This window comes from Schistocerca cancellata, chromosome 1, assembly GCF_023864275.1.
Source record: "Schistocerca cancellata isolate TAMUIC-IGC-003103 chromosome 1, iqSchCanc2.1, whole genome shotgun sequence".
NCBI lineage: Eukaryota > Metazoa > Arthropoda > Insecta > Orthoptera > Acrididae > Schistocerca > Schistocerca cancellata.
Genome location: NC_064626.1, coordinates 519,143,482 through 519,164,052, shown reverse-complemented (window position 1 = coordinate 519,164,052; position 20,571 = coordinate 519,143,482). Strand labels below are relative to the sequence as shown.

The 20,571-nt window shown below is 37.9% G+C and overlaps 1 protein-coding gene across 2 annotated transcripts in view; it reads right to left on the bottom strand.

Annotated features, from left to right (window-relative positions):
* The window catches only part of LOC126178807 (neurofibromin), a 474,179-nt gene that overhangs the window by 314,249 nt on the left and 139,359 nt on the right, over positions 1 to 20,571 (bottom strand). The window contains exons 15-20 of one of the 2 annotated variants that reach the window (XM_049924560.1): positions 18,224 to 18,265; positions 15,380 to 15,453; positions 12,955 to 13,107; positions 12,504 to 12,685; positions 4,585 to 4,756; positions 3,032 to 3,171 (exon numbers count right to left, since the gene is read on the bottom strand). In XM_049924560.1, the coding sequence (XP_049780517.1) occupies positions 3,032 to 3,171; positions 4,585 to 4,756; positions 12,504 to 12,685; positions 12,955 to 13,107; positions 15,380 to 15,453; positions 18,224 to 18,265 (763 nt within the window). The remainder of the gene's footprint in view (positions 1 to 3,031; positions 3,172 to 4,584; positions 4,757 to 12,503; positions 12,686 to 12,954; positions 13,108 to 15,379; positions 15,454 to 18,223; positions 18,266 to 20,571) is intronic. The other variant, XM_049924561.1, reaches the window with a different exon arrangement.

The window sequence follows — 20,571 nt, the reverse complement described above, 5'->3', positions numbered from 1 at the left end:
AACAACAGTGTACAACAGCTCTCAGGTTATCCAAATATGGCTCATTTTCATGCCACCTGGAACTCAATTGTGACCATATGTTCATCAACTAAATGTGCCATTTTGTAATAACTGATCTTCTACTGAGCACTGTGATCATTACCTTGGCATCAACCTGTCCTTGCATCACCGTAGCTGTTGCCAGGAAGTAAGGTATTACACCATTTTTCACATAATGCACTTGTATGCATAACACGTCCCCCTCAACTCTTCTACTAGTTTACTCACAGTTCTGCCATCAGCAACATATGGTTCAAGGTATATATGTCCTTAACAAAGTCCTTGTATATTCTTTCTCTGTCCATCACTTCCTGCCTCATGGTGTATATCTGTTGCACAGCTCTTTGATATCAGCTGGTAAATTATTAAAACAATTCAAAACATCATCTAAGTGCTCTGGTAGGTGAAAGTTATTTGGTCACTTTTAGGGTGAACTAGCCTTAACTCCATTTTACTGTGTAGATTTGCTGGGTTCTGCAGCTGGAGAACTATCTCTATAGAATTATCACCACACATCTAATTACTTCTCTTGGCATCCCTGTTTATGAAATTTAAGTTACATATGTGCAATTATTATTGTCAGAGTTAACAAACAAGCAACAATATCCAAAGCTACCACTGAGTTTCAGTAACTTTATCTCTTCTTCTATTTACACTGAGTTCCATTAGTTTCAGGCTATATTTAAGCCAAGTATCATTGGGAGTAAGGGTAACTGATGTATAGCGAAGTGACTGCAAATCTAATCATGAAAGTGTAGATGAAAAAGTCAAATTCAAGAGAAAAACTGTCTGAAGTACTAAGACAAAAATGTGTGAAGAGATGATGCACCAAACTTGATAAACTTCAAATTATTCCCTTACAGAGAGTAAACTTAGAATTTTTATTAGAACATCTCATTTCATGCAAAAATTATGCCAGATGTTATGAAAAATGTAGTGATGAAAAGTTCCCAAATTATAAATGAGGAATTATTTCATGTAATACACTGATCAGCCAGAACATAATGACCACCAACCTACTACTGACATAAATCTGTCCAGGCAATAGCAGTATCACCTTGTTAGGAATGACTGCTAGTCAAGACACATGCACAGAGCATGTAGTATTAGTAAGTGTGCTGTCCATGTGTGGAATGAAGAAGGCGCGCGATCTATCTGAGTTTGAGTGAGGGCAGATTGTGATGGCCTGGACGCTCAGCACAAGTATTTCAGAAACTGCAAAACTTGTTGGGTGTTCAAGTAGTGCTTTGTGTCTTCAACACGTGGCAAAAGGAAGGTAAAACCACATCCAGACGCCGAGAGGTTGGGTGGCCACACCTCATCAGAGATGTCGGAAACCGTAGGCTGGGCAGAGTGATAAAACAGGACAGGTGGTGATCTGTGGCGGAACTAACATTAGAATTTGATGCTGAGCAGTGTACAAGTGTGTCTGAACACACAGTGCACCGAACACTCTTAACCATGGGCCACTGCAGCCAATGACCTCAGCATGTGCCAATATTAACACAACATCAACAACTACAAATGAACTGGGCATGTGATCATCAGCACTGGATGTTGGCACAGTGGCAGAGTGTTGCATGGTCTGATGAATCCTGATACCTTCATCATCATGCCAGTGGGAAGGATTGAAACTATCACATTCCAGGGGAACAACTCCTTGACTCCTGTACAGCAGGATGGAGAAAAGCTGGCAGCAGCTCCACTATGCTCTGGGGAACATTCAGTGGGCATGGATGGTTCCAGTGGAGCTCATAGAAGGCACCTTGACAGCTGAGTATCGTACACTGGTTGCAGACTACATACACCCCTTCATTGCAATCATGTTTGCCAATGGCAATGGCATTTTTCAACCCGATACTGTGCCATGTTACAAGGCCAGGAGTGTGATGGAGTGGTTTGAGAAAGATAGTGGTGAGTTTGAATTGATGTGCTGGGCCGTCAACTCACCCGATCTGAACCCAATCGAACGCAGCTGGGATGTGACTGAATGTGGCATCAGAGCTCATCGACCCCTAGCCAGGATTTATGGGAATTAGGTGACTTGAGACTGCAGATGTGGTGCCAACTCCCTCCAGTGACTTACCAAGACCTCGTTGCATCCAAACTGTTATCTGTGGTCATAGCATTCTGGCTGATCAGTGTAAACAAGTTATTAGATCATTTGGAACTCATTAATCTGCCTCGTAAAAGTCAAACAATGGAAAACCCAGGATGGAATGTAACAATGTTGTGAAAAGGAAAGTTGCTACTCAACATATAGCGGAGATGCTGAGTTGCAGTTAGGCACAACAAAAAGACTATCACAAATATAGCTTTCGGCCAGTAAGGCCTTCATCAAAATTAGCTGATACACACACACACACACACACACACACACGCTCGCGCAAATGCAACTCACACACACGTCTGCAGTCTCAGGCAACTGAAGCCACACTGGCAGTGTGGCCTCAGTTGCCTGAGACTGTAATCATGTATGTGTGAGTTGCGCTTGCTCTACAAGGCACGTTGACAGTCAAGTATCATACACTGGTTGCAGACTATGTACATCCCTTCATGACAGTTGCCTGAGACTGCAGTCCTGTTTGCATGAGTTGCATTTGTGTGAGTGCGTATGTGTGTGTTTGTTGTCTAATTTTGACGAAGGTCTTACTAGCCGAAAGCTATATTTGTGACAGTCTTTTTGTTGTGCCTATCTGCAACTCAGCATCTCCGCTATATGGTCTATCACACAAAAAAAATGCAATAATAAAATCAATGTGCTCATATTACATACCAAAACTTTAACTTATATTTCAATAAAGCAGTTTAACAACACCACTACAGCTCTTTTAAAAATTCTACTACTACCTGGGTATTGAATGTGCTGATATTTCATGTGAATTTTTGTCAGTCACTAGTTAATTAAACTATAGCACTTCATGACAGTACATTTTTCATACTCATACAAAAGTACCCACAATTTTTAGTTCAATTTGTAGATATACTCTACCTTACAATTGCAAGCATCATTCCTTCAATACTTGTAACACCAAGGTGTTCTGAGGGTTGATCTGTCTTGCTTTCAAGGACATTTTTCATAATGAAGATGATATGTTCAATAAACTGTGTGCTGATTTCCGTTACAATAACCTGAAAATAATAGAAACATTCCAAACAGTTATCTCATGACCTGTAAAAATCCCAGCTAAGAATGAGAATCAATAACGATTGTTAAAAATATTTTAGATTATATGAGCATCTACATAGCGACCATCAAAACAACTGAAGCAGGATTGATATATACACAAATTGCAAAATATGATTGAATCTCCAACTTTGTAATTTTTAGAAGCTCTACATTAGTAGAAAATGCATACCCTAGCTAAACATTGCCTTGTAAGAGTGGCAAAACATGTGTTCTCCTTATTACACAACAACAGCCTTAACAGAATGTTTTAATCAGCTCCTGTGGCAACAATTACTTCTGTAAATCCCATCCTGAAATGAGATCAATCATTATCAAAATTGATCCACACACCTTCCATAGTCAGCTAAAATCTTGGTAACATATTTAATACGATCTGTGTCACTTCTAAACATACCTCAGTGTGACAAGTACATATCCATCCCATTGTAAAACCTGCTCAATGTAGCTTATCAGTACGTCATAGTTTAAACTCATAAATGGCAACACGTAGATAAGAGAAACACTCCCCATTGAGGTGCAAGTTTTGTTCAGTATATTGTAAGGGAATGACCACTACCACGCTGTTGATCAGAATAAACACCAGCACACAAAATGTGTACACTAACAACACCCAATACTGTAATCTGAGCATCCCCCAGAACATAACAACATGGCTTGTGATGTTAATCAACCTTCGAAACTCTGAACCTAACAACTTGCCATAGTTGTACAAAAGCTGGAACTTCATTTGGGATTAGTAATGTCCAAATCTTCATTCAGCTACCCAGATTTAAGCTTTCTGTGATGTCTCTAAATCACTTGAGACAAATGGTTCCTTTGTAGAAAGCAAATGCTCTCATATCTGATAGGACATTAAATCTTCCTTTAATCTGAACCCTGAAGATGAGGAATAGCTCTCCAATACATTATGAGCTCCTGTCACCCACATGGTATTAAGCTACAATACTAAAAGTTAAACATCCGAAGTGTGTTCTTTCACTATAATTTTTTACTTATTCCTCTCACCTCTCATTGCTTGAGTCAAGATTTTGAGTTGCTTTTTCTTCCTTTCCTAGTACACAGCACAACATTCTTTTATCCTACATGCTACCTTCTCTGTTACACATGCATCGCACCATTTCTTTACTCCTGTGCCCAAGCCTTCCCTATCTGTTATGAAACTCTAATTTTCTTTCTATTTCTCCTTTCTCCTGATGAGAGAATATTTGAAAGTTTGGAAAGCTAGAGACCCTACCGAGTTTTATTAACTTGTATATTTCAAAGCCTGGATCCGGAAGTAATTTTTCAGCTGATGGTAAATACAATCTTTTCTTCTGCTCCAAAGGTCATTGAAAGTAAAAATGAGTTTCACTGACCTGACCTTGCTGGTCAAAGAATTTCTCCACAATTGCTTTTATCTGTTCAAACAGAATTGGGTACAATGCTGGAGACATTTCATGTCCAACTAATTCCTTCACATGCTTCTGAATCTGGGCACCAAACTTTTCATTGTTGCAAACAAGAAGCCTCAAAAGTTGTCCAACAAACCTGCAAAAAATTTTATCAATGTTACCACTCACAAAAAAATTGAATCATTGGACAGAATGTGAGTACTGTGGAAAAACAATAACACATTATATTTTTGATTATATGACTTTTTCATTTCTGTATTAAACTGTAATTCAAATAGCTAATAGGAAATCATACAGCAATTGGCTTCCAGAATTGATGCTGCAAAATATGTTGTTTTCTACTGATTCATTCCATGACTAAAGAACATTGTATTCAGTGATACAGAAACTAAAGACATAAGTGAATAAAACTGTAAGTCTGTATCTGCTGTCACATTAGTTAATCCCACAAGAAAGGTGCTCGATGGGTATTCTCTCTCTCTCTCTCTCTCTCTCTCTCTCTCTCTCTCTCCTGTTGTCCAGAAACATCTATTAGTGTTGAACAAGTCTGCAATTGGATACACTACTCAAGAATTAAAAAATTTAAGGCAAAAAACTGAGCAAAGACACACAGTAAATGTATTTTTTTCAAGAATGCTAGTTGCCATGCTTCAATTTTTTTTACTTTCTGCATTCAGTACATAAACAAAAGCATAAGTAATGTGCAAGAAGCATCATCTACATAGCAAGATGAAGTATAATGTGCATTTTATTTGTGCATTTCACAATATGATTGTAGATAAAATAGGTATGCACAGGTTTCAGTCATTTAAACATACAATATCATTTCACCTGAAACAATATTTTGCTTAAGTCTGGTTTTGTTTGTATAAAAATATTTGACAAAAACTATGGCTAGAGTTGTTGAATAAGAGTTGCTATTATCAGAGGTTTAATAATCAGGACACTGAGAGCAAACCTCAGCAGCAAAATGTGGTGTATATATCTGTAGATATTAAAAGTAAAATATTGTTCATTTGTGTGCAAAATTGGTGCAAAAAATTTTTATCAACACAACACAGGATACCTGAAGTTTCCTGTGTTGCAGACACTGAGAAAAGAGTGTTTGCATAATTGCTGTCATAATTCTTCGTTCCTTTTCTGCCATGTTCATTGGTGCTAATCTAAGGAATCTCCGAATATCTTGGTTCCAGATCGAGATGTCAACATTTTCTGATACTGGAAGCAAGTTCTCAGTTACCAAATAAGAACATCATCTTTATTCTCTAAGACACATTATATCATACAATGATGATTTTCACAACTGTCTGTCTTAGCTGCTGGCGAATCTTCAATCCATGAAAGTTTTTAGTTTCTGACTTCTGTGCAGAGTTGCACTGGACATCTTCAGAGATGTTCCTGGTTCCACTAACTCTTGCCAACTGATGGGCAACATAAACAATGTGAAAAAAGGACATGCTAGAAGTTTACCTGTGAACGGCAGTGTTGCTAGTGTTATCTGACTCACTACAATTATCTCAACAATGAATGTTTCCTAATATGCCCTGCTTCATATCTTGAACTTATTTCAGTATCTGTACTTGTTAGTCAATATTTATTATTATTATTATACAAATTTGGCCGTTAAAGACCGTGAAAACAGTTATTTCTTGCACTTCTGGGAAGTCTTCTTTCTCTCAGTCCACACTTCTTTCATTCTTGCGCTGAAGGCGGCTTTTCTCTCTTCAGACCATTTAGTTCCACAAGTCTTCTTAATTTTCACACCGAAACCTGTGAATGAATTCAGTTTTTTTCTAAAAAGGTTTCTGTTAAATATTGTTTCCTGATCTATGTCCATTTCTGTTAGATCTCTTTCTGTGTTGATAAACCATAAATTTTTATTTTTTAGATTTGCGATGTACGAAAATATTTGTATTGTAATCCTATTTGGGTTCATCCTCATGATGTGAGCATAAAAGGAGCATCTTCTTTTTCTAATTTCGTCTGTAATTTTGCTGCACTTCGTATACACTTCTTTATTGCTTTTTAGTCTGTATACAGGCTTGCCTTGATCATCTGTTATTTTCCTGTGTCCAAGAATTGTCCTCACAATTCTTCTTTCACGATTTTCTATCTGTTCTGCATATGTAAAATTTGCCAGTGTTTCTGATGCATATAGTATCTGCGGTCTAATGACAGTCTGGTAGTGTCTGAGTTTAATGTTTTTGGATATACATTTTTTTGAATACATTTGTCTGCAGTAGTGAGTTGCTGTCTCTAGTTTTTGTATTCTAGCCCTGCAGGCTGGATGACCTTTTGCCACAGGCTGAATTAGTTCACCAAGATATTTAAAATGTTTAGATACCTGTATTTTCCCATATTTCGTAGTTATTTTCTTTGGTGGATTTTTGATATTTGTAATGATTTCTGTCTTTTCAAATGAAATTTGCAAGCCTGCTTTTTCAGCAGTTTCTTTAAGTAATTCTATTTGTTTTATTGTGTCTTTTTGTGTGTAAGCTAAACAGGCGAGATCGTCAGCGAAGGCAAAACAGTTGGTTTCAATGGCTTTGTAGCACTTCCCTCCAATTTGGACTTTCTCAACTCCATGTTTTTGCGTGAGTTTTCTCCATTCTGCTATGACTTTATCAAGAACACAGTTGAAGAGTACCGGGGACAGCGCATCTCCTTGTCTGACGCCGGTTTTGACCTCGAAATGCCGTGAAATTTCTCCTTGGAATTTTACTTTTGATGTTGTATTTGTTAATGTTTCTTTGATTATGGTGATTGTTGTTTCATCTATTTCATATTCTCGAAGTGTTTTGATGAGTGTGTCCCTATCGATTGAGTCATAAGCTTTTTTGAAATCAATGAATGTTATGAAATATTTCTTGCTCCTTGTAGATAAATAGTTCATTGTTGTTTTGAGGTTAAAAATTTGTTCGGCACAGGATCTTCCTGGTCTGAAGCCAGCTTGATATTCTCCAAGTTTTCCCTCTATAATTGGTGATACACGATTGAGCAGGGCTATTGATAGAATTTTGTATGGGACTGGGAGAAGCAATATTCCACGATAGTTGTTAACATCCCTTTTGTCACCTTTTTTAAACAAAGGGTGAATTAGGGCAGTTTTCCAGTGACTTGGGATTTTCTTGGTTTCCCATACTTGTTCAAGTTCTTTGTGTAGTGCTTCTACTGATGTTTCTCCCCCAAGCTTGAGCATTTCTGCTGTTATTGTGTCTTCTCCACATGCTTTCCTGTTTTTGAGATTTTTGATTATGTTTGTGATTTCCTCTCGTGTCGGAGGTGTTAAATGTGTTGGTAATGTTTCTGGTTGCGTAAAACTGAGAGTCTGGATGGGTGTTTGGCAGTTTAGGAGTGTCTCAAAATATTCAGCCAGGATTTCACAGTTTTCAGTATTGTTGGTGGCGAGTCTTATTATTTCTCATAAGGTTTAGGCAAGGGGACTGGTATCCTCGGAGTTTCTGGTTGAATGTTTTGTACCAAGTTGCCGTGTTGCATTTCTTGAAATTCTCTTCGATTGACTCCAGTTGTTGTTTTTCATATTGTCTCTTCGTATTGCGAATAGTTTTCGAGGCATTCTTTCTTGCTTGCTTAAATTCATCAAAGTTGTTTTCAGTTTTATGTGAGTTCCACTTTTTCCAGGCTTTAAGTCTTTCATGCAGAACTTCATTACAGTTGCTGTCCCACCACGGGTGTCTCGGTTTGCTCTTTTTTGGAAAGGTTGTTTCTGTTGCCTCAATCAAGTTGTTCTGAAATTCTTGGAGGTTTTGTGAAGGGGAGAATGTCTTTAGTTTTTTCTGAAAATCCTTGAGGTTAGAGTTGGGCTTAAGGTTGTAATTTCTCAGGGTTGTAAGATCAAAATTTATTTTATTTCTGTTTTTATATTCACCGTTTCTGCTTTTCTGTTTATTTTATGGGATCAGTTTAGTTTTTATTTTCGTGAGATAGTGATCGGAGTCGAGGTTTAGAGATTTTTGGACACGTGTGTTCAATATTTCTTTTTCACATTTGGAGGAGATGGCAACGTGATCTATTTGAAATTCTCCGATACTCTTTATCGGAGATACCCAGGTTTTTTGTTTTCTGGGAAGATGTTTAAAACGTGTTGACATTAGCTTGAGTTTAAACTGCTTACAGAGCATAATTAACCTTCCTCCATTTTTGTTGGTTCGTTTGTGTGCGGGAAAGTTGCCGACAATATCGCGGAATTTCTTTTCTTTTCCAATCTGAGCGTTAAAATCTCCTAGAAGTATTTTTGCATTGTTTTCTGGGATTTCTGATATATGATCCTTAAGGTTTTCCCAGAATTCATCTGTTTCTTCCCTATTTTTAGCATTATTTTTGTCATTTGTGGGAGCGTTAACATTGATTAATGTGTATTTTTTATTTGCACATCGAAAAGTGAGGAAAGATGTTCTCGATGATGTTGACCAAAAATGTTCGACAGAGTTCAGAATTTTTGTGTTTACAGCAAAACTGTGCCAAGCTGAGGGCATTTCTTCATTACAATTTTTCCAGGTTTTCCTTTAAATATTCTGAATTTGTTTGATTCAAATGTGTTTTCATCAATGAAGCGAGTTTCTTGTAGCGCCACTATTTGTATGTCTTCCGTGTGTAACTGGTCTGTAAGGTGCTTAAGTTTTCCCACTTTGAGAAGGGAGTTTATGTTGAGAGTTGCTATGTTGAAGATTTTTCTGGGTTTAATCTTGTTGGATTTGCATGGTGTTGCAGACTCCCCAGAATCCATGGGTCTGCTTGCGTCGTTGCCGACGGTGGATTGGCCACCTGGGGTAGTTTCGTTATTGAAAGACATTTCCATCATGCATTAAGATTGTAACTGTTGAAATTCTTCAAAGTTGGGGAGATTACTTGCGTAACCTACCAGGAATACGACTAACGTTGTTAGCGTTAGAAGGTTTTCTTGAAACAGCCGCCTCTAACATGAGGAACAGACGCTGCCCACAAGCCACCCAATCTGGGTACAGACGCTTGCAGTTATAGATTTTTGGTTCCTCCGCTCTCTCAGCCATTGGGAGTTAAAAATTCCTCATCCGCCTATGAGACCGTTGACCGGTTTTCACCCGTAACCCTAGGCAGGGGCCCTCACAGGGTGCTACCATCCGGAGCCAGATGGACACAGGTTTTTTTACGAGGTTGTTACTCCTCCCCCTCCTCCTCCCTCATCACTTGTAAGATGAGGATATATTTATATATTGACCAAGAAAATGTGAACATTTATTTTGTGTAGAAAATGAACAGAAATGAAAAAAATGAATGTAATTATTGTTATTATTGTTTTTTATGTCCCAATCTAGCACATTGCTGCTATTGAGGGGAGACTATGAGAACTAGGTCAGTAATTCTATGACTTCCTTTCTGCAAAACAATGTAACTCAAACAAAGATCAGTAGCTCTCTCTTCACCAGAGATTCTGAAATCATTTAAAACTGGAATAACAGTGTCCAGTCTAAAAAGTTTTCAAGTGAGAATAGTTATTTTTTCCGTCCCATCCAGGAGAGTTCTAACATCTCATGATCAAAAGATCAGCATTTGCTTCTTTCCAGTGTCTTACCCCTTCTGTAGTGATTTACAGGATAACTCAATGAGAGTGACCATCAAGTTCGCCAAATAGTGTGGTCTTCAATGGAAGTCACTTTTTCTAAGCTGTTCTTCACATGGAGTAACAGTAGTAATGCTAAATAGACCTGCCCAATCACAGACGCATGACCAGATTTTCAAATAGTTACAGGGTTTCAGACTTATAGTGATGACACATCTGCTGCAAGCATGTAGGTGCAAACTAGAGGCCTCCAGTTCCATCTGAAATTTATCTATGTCATTTCTGTGTCATTATCATTGGGCTTTAGAAAGTGATCTGTGGGAGAGATGTAAATGTGTGTAAAGTTGTTTAAGGTAGGTGTCATCTTGCTTCTTTTAATCACAACAAATGTTTAAGAATGCCATACTAGAATGACAACAACATGACTGCAAGTATGTACACTGTCTGTGAAATCTCCTACTTGACTCAGACCACAACTCTCAGGTTATTCACTAATTTGCAGTGTATTCCAGATACATGTATGTAAATACGGTAGTGGTTTTCAGAGTAGCTACACAAAATGCAATTTTGGTCTTAGGTATTTGCTGGATGTGTCTGTACACCACACTGGTTATCACTCTTAAGTTTTCTCCAACAGCTTTGCCTCTAAATTTTTCGGACAAGTTGTCTTTTAGAATTTTTGCTTTCTGTTTCCAATATTAAATTAAGAGTGGCACCAATTATTATATCTGCCCCCTTCCAGTGCCTACAACCAGTCACCTAATTTGTCTGTAAACAGAGGCCAATGCACATATAGTGATCCTGAGAAGTGACAAAAACAGTGAGGTGTAAGGTGGAAATGAAAATGAATCAATTAGTCAGAAAGTTAAACAACATACAATATGACTTTATCGAATACTCGAAAAGTAAACATGGAAGCATACAATGAAGAAATTGATGTGTTTAGGCACTATGAATCTACTGCTTGAAAACAAAAAGTACCCAACCAAGCTGTAGTTGGAAATAACAAATACAACATGTTATGTAACTGGACAGATAAAAAAGTCTATTCACCAAGTGGCAGAAGGAGAACACACATATAAGAGGTACTACAGTCTGCAAGCTTTCAGAGCTAGTGGCTCCTTCCTCTGGCAAAAGGGTTGAAGGGGAAGGACGAGGAGTGAAGGAAAAGGACTAGTGAGGTTTAGGAAAAGGGGTAGAGTTCAGATAAGCCACCCAGAATTCCAAGTCAGGGGAGACTTACTGGATAGGATGAGAAGGAAGACTGATTTCTGGGGATTGCACTGGACAGACTGCTCATCTGGTCAAGCCCCAACAACCGGTCTTTTGCTTGCAAATGATAGTAGCTGTTATATGTGTGTTCTCCTGCCAGCACATCATGAGAAGATTCTTTTATCTATCTAATTACATTATATTTCCAAAAATTATTTTCGTTGAGAAATAGATATGTTGTACCAGAAGCTCATCTGTTGAGTACATAATTGGAAACTGCTGTTGCATCATCGCTCATATGAAGCCATTGCTCAGTTATAAAATGAAAGAAAGGTAATGTGCCAATCAAGAAATTAAAATATTATATGATTTCTAATGGAAGACATCATAAAGTAATGATTAAGGAACAGTATTCATTGAACAAAGATTGTGCTGAAAAGCTTTAACTAAAATAATATACAAATAAATAATTCTGTAAAATTAAATTTAAAGTTGTTTTTTCTTTCTTTTTTTATTCAGCAAGCCAGAATCTTAACTGAACAACTCAAATTCATGGTTCTGCAATTTTCTCCGTTTATAGACTCCTTCAAGGATCAGATTATTAAATGTCATCCTAAGAAATCTTTGACTAATGTTTTAGAATAGGGACTCTCTGAATACATGTTTGAGGTTTCACCAAAACCAGCAAGAAAAGTACAATGACAAAAAACATCCACAACTATAGGATATCAAAATGCTATCCATTTTGTTCTAAGCACTTCTGAAGCAAACTACTAATACGCATTTTACTTTAAAGAACAATAAGACTAAAAATGATAGAGAGACAAAGGAGAGGAAAGGGGTGAAGAGAGAGAAAATGAAAGCTATTTCATGTAACAGACTGCGCAGTACATTGCAAGTGTAGCCAGATAATTGAAAATACTCAACTTTAAACTGCAGCAGGAGCTATTTCACATTAATTATCTGTATCACTGTGAGATGATAACTCATTTTTACTTTGCTCTAATGTTGTACATTTTGAAGAGTCAATTTATGTACAGTCCACAGAAATTTCAATGTCATTTCAAAACACATTCTCATTTTTATTAATTTGGATAGTGAAATGACTTACTGTGTTACAGGGCAGTATTGCACATCCTGATTTGTATTAGTTAAATTGCATTTGCGTGGCTCCATGTTTGTTGCCAAAAGACCAATGCCAAGAGAGGGCCGTGAGGGGGACTTTCTCTGCAGGCAAACACCACCCAAGGCACACAGAAACCCTGTCATGTTAGCCCATTCATTTATTTGGTCCTGCAAGTTCCGTGAAAATACCAAATCAAACATTAATGGATTATTGATCATGTAACAAAACAACACAAAATTAAAAGAAAGAAATTTAATTTATTTAACAGAACATTTTCAAATAGTTTATAGGGTAATGTCACACTCTGAGTTAAAGAATAAGACTTAGCATAGTGATTACACGTTTTGCATGAAACAGTGTCAAAATGCAATAATGCATTTATCAAATAAATCTATTGATGTTTAGCACTTTTTACGGTACAATGAAGTAAAATTACCTCAAGCTCATGTTCTGAATTTTGATGTGAAGCTCTTCTTTTTCCTACAGAACGATGAAATGGTTCAACCTGACCATCTTCCATTTTGGATTTAGGATATGACGTTAATAACTTTGTTGAAGCCTCCCAGTTACGAAATGTCTCCTCCCATGCCTTAGAAATAAAATACATACTAGTTAACAATTACTGAACTAAAGAAACAAAATGTTATTGGTGTTACAGTATTAACAGATTTCGAGTAAAGGCAGCAACTCACTGAATGGTAGAGATGTTGAGTCATCGATAATGAGCACATAAACAAAACTTTCCCTGCTTTCCAATGAATCCTTTTTTCAAGCTAGAGCACACAGAGGCACATGCACGCACGGACTGTGTTTGATGGAGTGGCTGAGTGAAGAATGGAGACAGGGATCAGGAGTCTAGTCTCTCATATTAAAGATACAAACCACTTACTTCACCATCTCTCATCCTTCCAACTATGCCCAGAATCTTGCTGCTATCTAACATTACCTATCCAACATTCTTCTGAATCCAATAAACCCACTACCATATTCCTTATATATCTCACTAATTACATCCTTTCACATAACTATCTCTTCTTTGAGGCAAAGATATACAAAAAAATCTGCAGCATGGCCATGGGCATCCACATGGCACCCTCTTATGCCAATCTGATTATCGACTGCCTAGAGAAAATCTTCTAGTCTTCAATCCATCCTTAGACCACACTCACTACCAGCCTCTTGCCATATAGGTCATATCCCAGTGGAAAACCAACGTGCAAGAACTGTGTGATAAACCCACCCACTACATCCTATCCCAGACCCATCACAGCCTTCCCCTATCTCCCATGTGTGACAGCAGTAATGTCATATATCAACTCTGCTGTAATTTCTGCATACCATTTAATGTGGAAATGACAACCCTTTGTCTGTCTGTTTCAGGTTCAATAATGAATCTTCAAGATCTGGACTCAGGGCCAAGACACTCTATCCTCAATCCCCCACAGCCTCAACATCTTATCTCCCCTTGATCTGGTTGTCCTCTGTGCAACATGCCACCTTTCTGGGCAGACCTGCACCTCTGATAACTTCAACCACACTTCTGTCCAGTCATGATTTCCACACACACACACACACACACACACACACACACACACACACACAAACACACACAAAAAAAAACCACACACACACACACACTTCCAAACACATTCCCAGTATGGTGAAGGCCTAAGGCCTTTCCAGCCAAACATTATCTCCAAATCTAGTTCACTGACAGACTTCCTGGACCATATTCTCACCCGCCCCTAATCCTCCCACCAAATTTAGGAACCAGCTGAAAAGAAGCAAGCCCACTTGTCACCCAATATCATCCCAGATTGCAACAACTTTGTGAGGGTTTCAAATATTTATCATTATGTCCAGAAATGAGGAACATCTGATCCACAATCCTCCCCCACTCCCTCCCTCTCTAAGTGGTACTGTGCACTACCATTCCAATCAGAGTAACATACTGGCCCATCCTTAGGCCACACTCACTACCAGCCTCTTGCCATATAGGTCATATTCCAGTGGAGAACCCACATGCAAGAACTGTGTGATACACCCACCCAATACATCCTATCCCAGACCCATCACAGCCTTCTCCTATCTCCCATGTGTGACAGCAGTTTTGTCATATATCAGCTCTGCTGTAATTTCTGCATACCATTTTATGTGGGCATGACAACCCAAATGAACAGTCACCACCAGACTGTGGCCAAGAACCGAACTTACAACCCAATGGCAGAACATGCTGCTGTGTACAATATGCTCGGTTTCAATGCTTGCTTCATAACCCATACCATATGGATCCTTCCCCTTAGCACCAGCTTCTCTGAATTATGTAGATGGGAGTTGACCTTCTAACACATCCTTCATTCCCTCGTTCTTCCAGACCTCAGTTCCTGTTAATCCCTTGCCTCACACCCACCCTATCCTGTCCCACGATCCTAACTTCATTCATCCTGCACCCACAATCTGTTCCCTGCAGTCTCCCCTTCCTCTGTTCTGTCCGCTCATTCCTCATCCACTTCTCCAAGTCACTATCATCTTCACGCACTGTATGAAATCACCAGTGCCAGTGCCCGTCTCATATTCCTATACCATGCACCTGCTGCCTCCCTCTCAGCTGTCAGCCACCCTTCCTCAACCTCCCCTCCCACACCCACATCATTGCTCCCTCATCCATTCTGTCTAGCACAACCCTCAACTCAGTTAAGCTGCAGAACTGCAATCCTGGCACAGTGTATTCACTCGTTCAGTCAGCACTATTATTTATGAGTTGTTATCTTTATTTCTAAATTATTTACATTCTACCAGATTACAACTGAACCAGTGTATTATTTACCAAAAATAATGTTAACTCATGCAAAGACACTTACTGGTTGCACGCCATTGATGCAATGTTCAATTTTCCTCAACAAAGCCATAATTCGTTTCTGCAGGGCTGCACGTCCTGTAAAATCAGGTTTCATTTCAAAAATAGAAAATTACCTTCCAGAGTCACATCAATGCTACATATACATATCAAATTCGTAATTGTTTTCCATAAATATCAGTGAAGGAAGAAAATTGTAGTTATAAGTAGAAATGATCAGTGCAGTGAACTGCTTGGAAAAAGTTGACAAGGAAAAAAAGATAAAAACAATATTCATTCAAATTTTAAATATGGTGACAGAAAATTCAATGTACAATATAAATATCTACATGTGCACAGATCACTACCTACCTAATGGAGGAGGCACCAAGCCACATACTGCAACATCAAAGAGGACGAGTGCCAACTGCACTTTTGGATAAAGTCTCTTGTCAGAAAGTTAACACACACAGACACATCTGCGCAGTTGTGTGTATGAGTGGAATGGGGAGTGGGAGCAGATAACAAACAGCAGTGTTTCACACTCTGGCAGTACTACTAATTTACTGCTGTGAAGAGGTGATAAAGAGCTTATAAGAGTTTTACATTCTAGAGCATCAACAATTACCTGATAAAGATCAACAGGTCAAATGTCAAACACGAGAGATACTCAAAAGCAACCACAGTTCGCAAACAGAAATGGAAGGTGAAGGGAGTCAGAAAGAAGAAGCTGCAATATCCAAATTTCAAAACAAAAAATAATTACAAAAAGAAAATGTAAAAAAGGAAGGTGCATGCTGATGGACTCCAATAGAAAAATAATCTGTAATCCAAATGCAGCTCAGTCAATCAGCTTTACAACACTATCAGACAAAGTTTTTCAAACCTTACATATGATAACTGCATTTCAGGCATGTGTCTTTCAAGAAGTAGGTCTCAAATCAAGATTTTATTATTCTTTTTTTTTTAAATGATGAAAAAATTATTCCTTGGTTTCTTTCTAAAATCTCAAACTTTCTGACACTACACAATTATTCAGTATCCTATATCTTTTCTTAATAAATAATAGGAGGGTAAAGGTAACCAATCACCTAACTGAGGCAGATGACAGTTATACAAAGAAGACTGAAAAAATAGTGAGCTTTCAGACAATGTCTTTCTTCAGAGTTAACTAATACAAAACATACACACAAACAAAATGAGCGCGACAGTACAGTGGTTAGCACACAGGACTCCCATTCGGGAGGACAACGATTCAAACCTGCATCTGGCCATCCTGATTATGTTTTCCGTGATTGCTTCAGGCAAATGCTGGGATGGTTTCTTTGAAAGGACAAGGCCAATTATCTTCTCTCATTTGAGCTTGCGCTCCGTCTCTAATGACCTCACTGTCGACGGAACATTAAACACTAATCTCCTCCTCCTTCTGCATATACAAATAAGCAGTTACACTTTCCCGCAGAGCACAGCAGTGTTTTCAATTTTCTTTGTGTACATTTTGACTTTGTGAACAACAGGGTGATTATCTTTATTATATTCACTGTTTATATTTCACTTTTCAGTATCTTATTTCTTAATTAACTTTCATACCTGGCTTCTCACAAAATATGCAACTACATATTTCAATGATTACTCTTATTTGATGCAACGATAATAAAACAACAAAGTAGGAAAAGATAGTTTGCTACTTACAGTAAAGATGACACGTTAGGCTGCATACAGGCACAATTAAAAGACACTCATAGGCTGACACCCCCTCTGTCCTATCACCTTCCAATTCTCGTCTCCCATCTTCTCTGTTTGCCACCCTCTACCATTTCATCTGCCCATCTTTCCCCACTCCCCTCCTTTTTCGTTCCATTTTCACCACCTCCCTGCCCCACAACCTCTTGACGTGTGCCTGTTGGCAGTCTTGTCCTGGCAGAGTCCGCCAGAGAGTGCTCCTCTCTCTCCCACCCATACGCTGCTTTCCCTTCCTCTTCCCCACCCCCTCCAGACTGCTGCTTCTGTTCAACGTGACAGCTGCACTCTGGTCCAAGCTGCCAGAGCTGGCGGTCACACGTGCGTGTGGTATGCTTGCTTGTGTGAATTAATGGTGTGTGTTTCTCTTTCTTTTTCTGACAAAGCCTGCGACCGAAAGCTTAGGTGTAAGTGTCTTTCAATTGTGCCTGTCTGCAACTTAACTTATCATTTTTTACAGTAAGTAGCAATCTGTCTTTTCCTACATTGTTGATATTCCAACCTGGAGTTCAAGGACAATAAAGAAAATTAATATGATACATGACAACAAGAAAATCACTAAAGGTAGCGTTCTATACTATCACATCGTGGCCACAATAAAATCCACGTCCAAAGACAGGGTTGTTAATGAAGCACAATACTTAGCACTGAAAGCACATTAACTGCAGATACCAATGTACAGCCAGAACAGAACTGCCTCTGGATGTAGAGTGTTGCTGTTTATACAAATACTGAATATTCCAGAATATGCAAACATTACAAACATAAAAAATTTTGAGAACCTCCCACAAATGAGAAATACTACATTAACAAATATTCATTGAAGCTAGAATCTGAAATGGCACCCTGCATCACGCCAGCCAGCTATGCTAACCAATACTCCACGGTGCATGCAGCACATCTCATAATAATATTATCTTACCCAAACAGACACAGGATATGAAAACTGACTGAAAGACTGAAAAGTGTTATTGTACATGCAAAATAAAATTTGTGGCTGATTTAATCACAGTTTTATGGTAAGTTCCCCACCAAGTATCATTTTATGATACATTATCTCCAAGCTAACAATATAAATGGCTTTGAAATCGGAGAGAAATGGTGGATACATTATAAACAACAATCTTACCCTGATTTTGCTCACGATAGTAAATTCTTGATTCCCCGCTGGCTGTGAGGCAAGAAGTATTGAAAAATATATGTAATTATTTGAATCTTAAATTATTACAAACAAACTTTAGTCACTGGATCTGTCATGTAAAGTAATTACTGAAGAAGTTTAAAATTAAGTTAAGACAATGATTTAAGGTTTTAAAACATGGACTCAAATATAATTTTTAAGAAGAGACGTGTAATACTCAAAAGAAAAACCACAATTGTAAATACAAATATTCTAATACACTGAAACATGTCAACTTACCAGGATACAGTAAAGCTGATTCTTCAATGAAAGAAACTGGATAGCTGTAATAATTAAAATTATTTATGACAGTGATTTAGATCTATTTGCAAATCCATGACTCACACAACTGACGGACTTTGGCAGAAGGAAACAAATTCTTCAGGGTTCAATACAAGAGCCATATGATCTGCTCAGATAGGGGATGTACAAGACTGCATAATATTTTGTAATGCAATTCATTGTTTTTACACTCTATATTTTCTTATATATTCCATCCACTTTTACGGTTTTTCTTCACACTGACAATGGCAATACCATATTTAATACATCAGTCCTCATACGATTTTCATCCTAGATGAGTGGGTGAATGTTTGACATATTCTCATTTAGTGTGTAAATTTTTCATCCTCTATCAAACCCAAAAATATCCATAACTTTGGCTTCTCTTTCAAGATATGCTGTAGTCAACTATATTTTTTTTTTTTTCAGAAATATTCCTTTATAAACATCAATATAATAGATTTGGTTAAGAGAAGCAAAAAATCTGTCACAAGAGCAGAATGGATTGTTTCATAGAGGTGTTGATTTTCTAAGATGATCTGATGAGTAGGTGCCATCATCCGTATTCGCTATTTGGCTTAGTTCCATGCTGGTTTTCTTTCTACATTCGATAATAAAGTGATGGAAAAATAATATATTTTTTTCATTCTCTTCCGGCTTTTGACATGGGCTGTTGTGATACATTCTATCCCCCCCCCCCCCCCCCCCAATTTTTTCCCCAAATTCCGTACTAAATTATTACAGGGCATCTACACTTTGGAAGGTGCCTAACTGAATTCAGCTTCTGACCTGCACAGGTCAGTGAGCATTATGGACAGCTTGCCTGAGAAACTAGCAGTCATATATGAGAATTTGCACTGAAAAAGTTTCGAATACTGTACTTTACAGACTATAAGATGCTGCAGGTTATAAGATGCACATTAATTTTTAAGCAATTTTAGAAAATAGCGTTTTTACCATTTTTATTATCAGAATGCAAAGCCAAACTAAAAATAAAAAGTTCTTAATTTATATAATTGAAGTGACAATAAAATCCCTGAAAATCGTCTTCTAAACTTTCTTTTTCTTCTTCTCTTTCCTCTTTGTTATCATCGTTATCCTCTTCACTGCTATCGAGAACAATACTTGTGCCACTCTTCCTGAAAGATTTAACAGTAATGTCTTCCCTCACTCTAGACCATGACTGTTTTATCAACAGACACACTAATCTGATTGTAGATAGTTTTAAAGCTCTCTTTGGTGTGAATTCATGTTGGGTTTCATTTAGCATCCATTTGTTCCATTCCTCTCTTATATACGCTTTAAATGGTTTATTTATGGAAACATCGAGAGGTTGCAATTGTGGAGTAAGTACTTCCAGTATAACAGCAAGCGTTGTATTTTCCCGTCTCAATTTCTCTTTCACAGAATTTTTCAAATGTGTGCTAAACTGATCTAGCACAAGAAGAGAACTCTTCTTCAACACAGCATCTTTCCCCCTATCCGACACTCTGTTAATCCATAATTTCATACCAGGTTCGTCCATCCAATCCTTGTCATGTACGTGAACAACAATACCCAGCAGTATTTCAGAAGGTTTTGGCAATGGTTTGAGCTTGAAAACTATCACTGGATTAAGTTTAGTACCCTCAGCACAACATGAAAGGATAACAGTGTAGTGCATTTTTTCATACCCTCTTGTTTTCATAGTTACAGTTTTAGCACTTTTCATGGCAACAGTTCTGTTACTCAGCACATCAAATGTCAGAGCAGTTTCATCCGTATTCGCTATTTGGCTTAGTTCCACACCGTTTTTTTTTTTTTCCAACATTGAATAATAAAGTGATGGAAAAATAATATTTTCTTTTAATTCTCTTCTGGTATTTTCTGGGATATTTTGATTTTGCTTCACATACAAAGTCCATGACACTTCATAAACCTGTAGCACCAACCGACTGCACCCTTAAAGTCTGTTAAGTTCACCTGTAGCATTAGCTTTGCATATTTGAAGCATTTTTGTATTAATTCAAATGCCA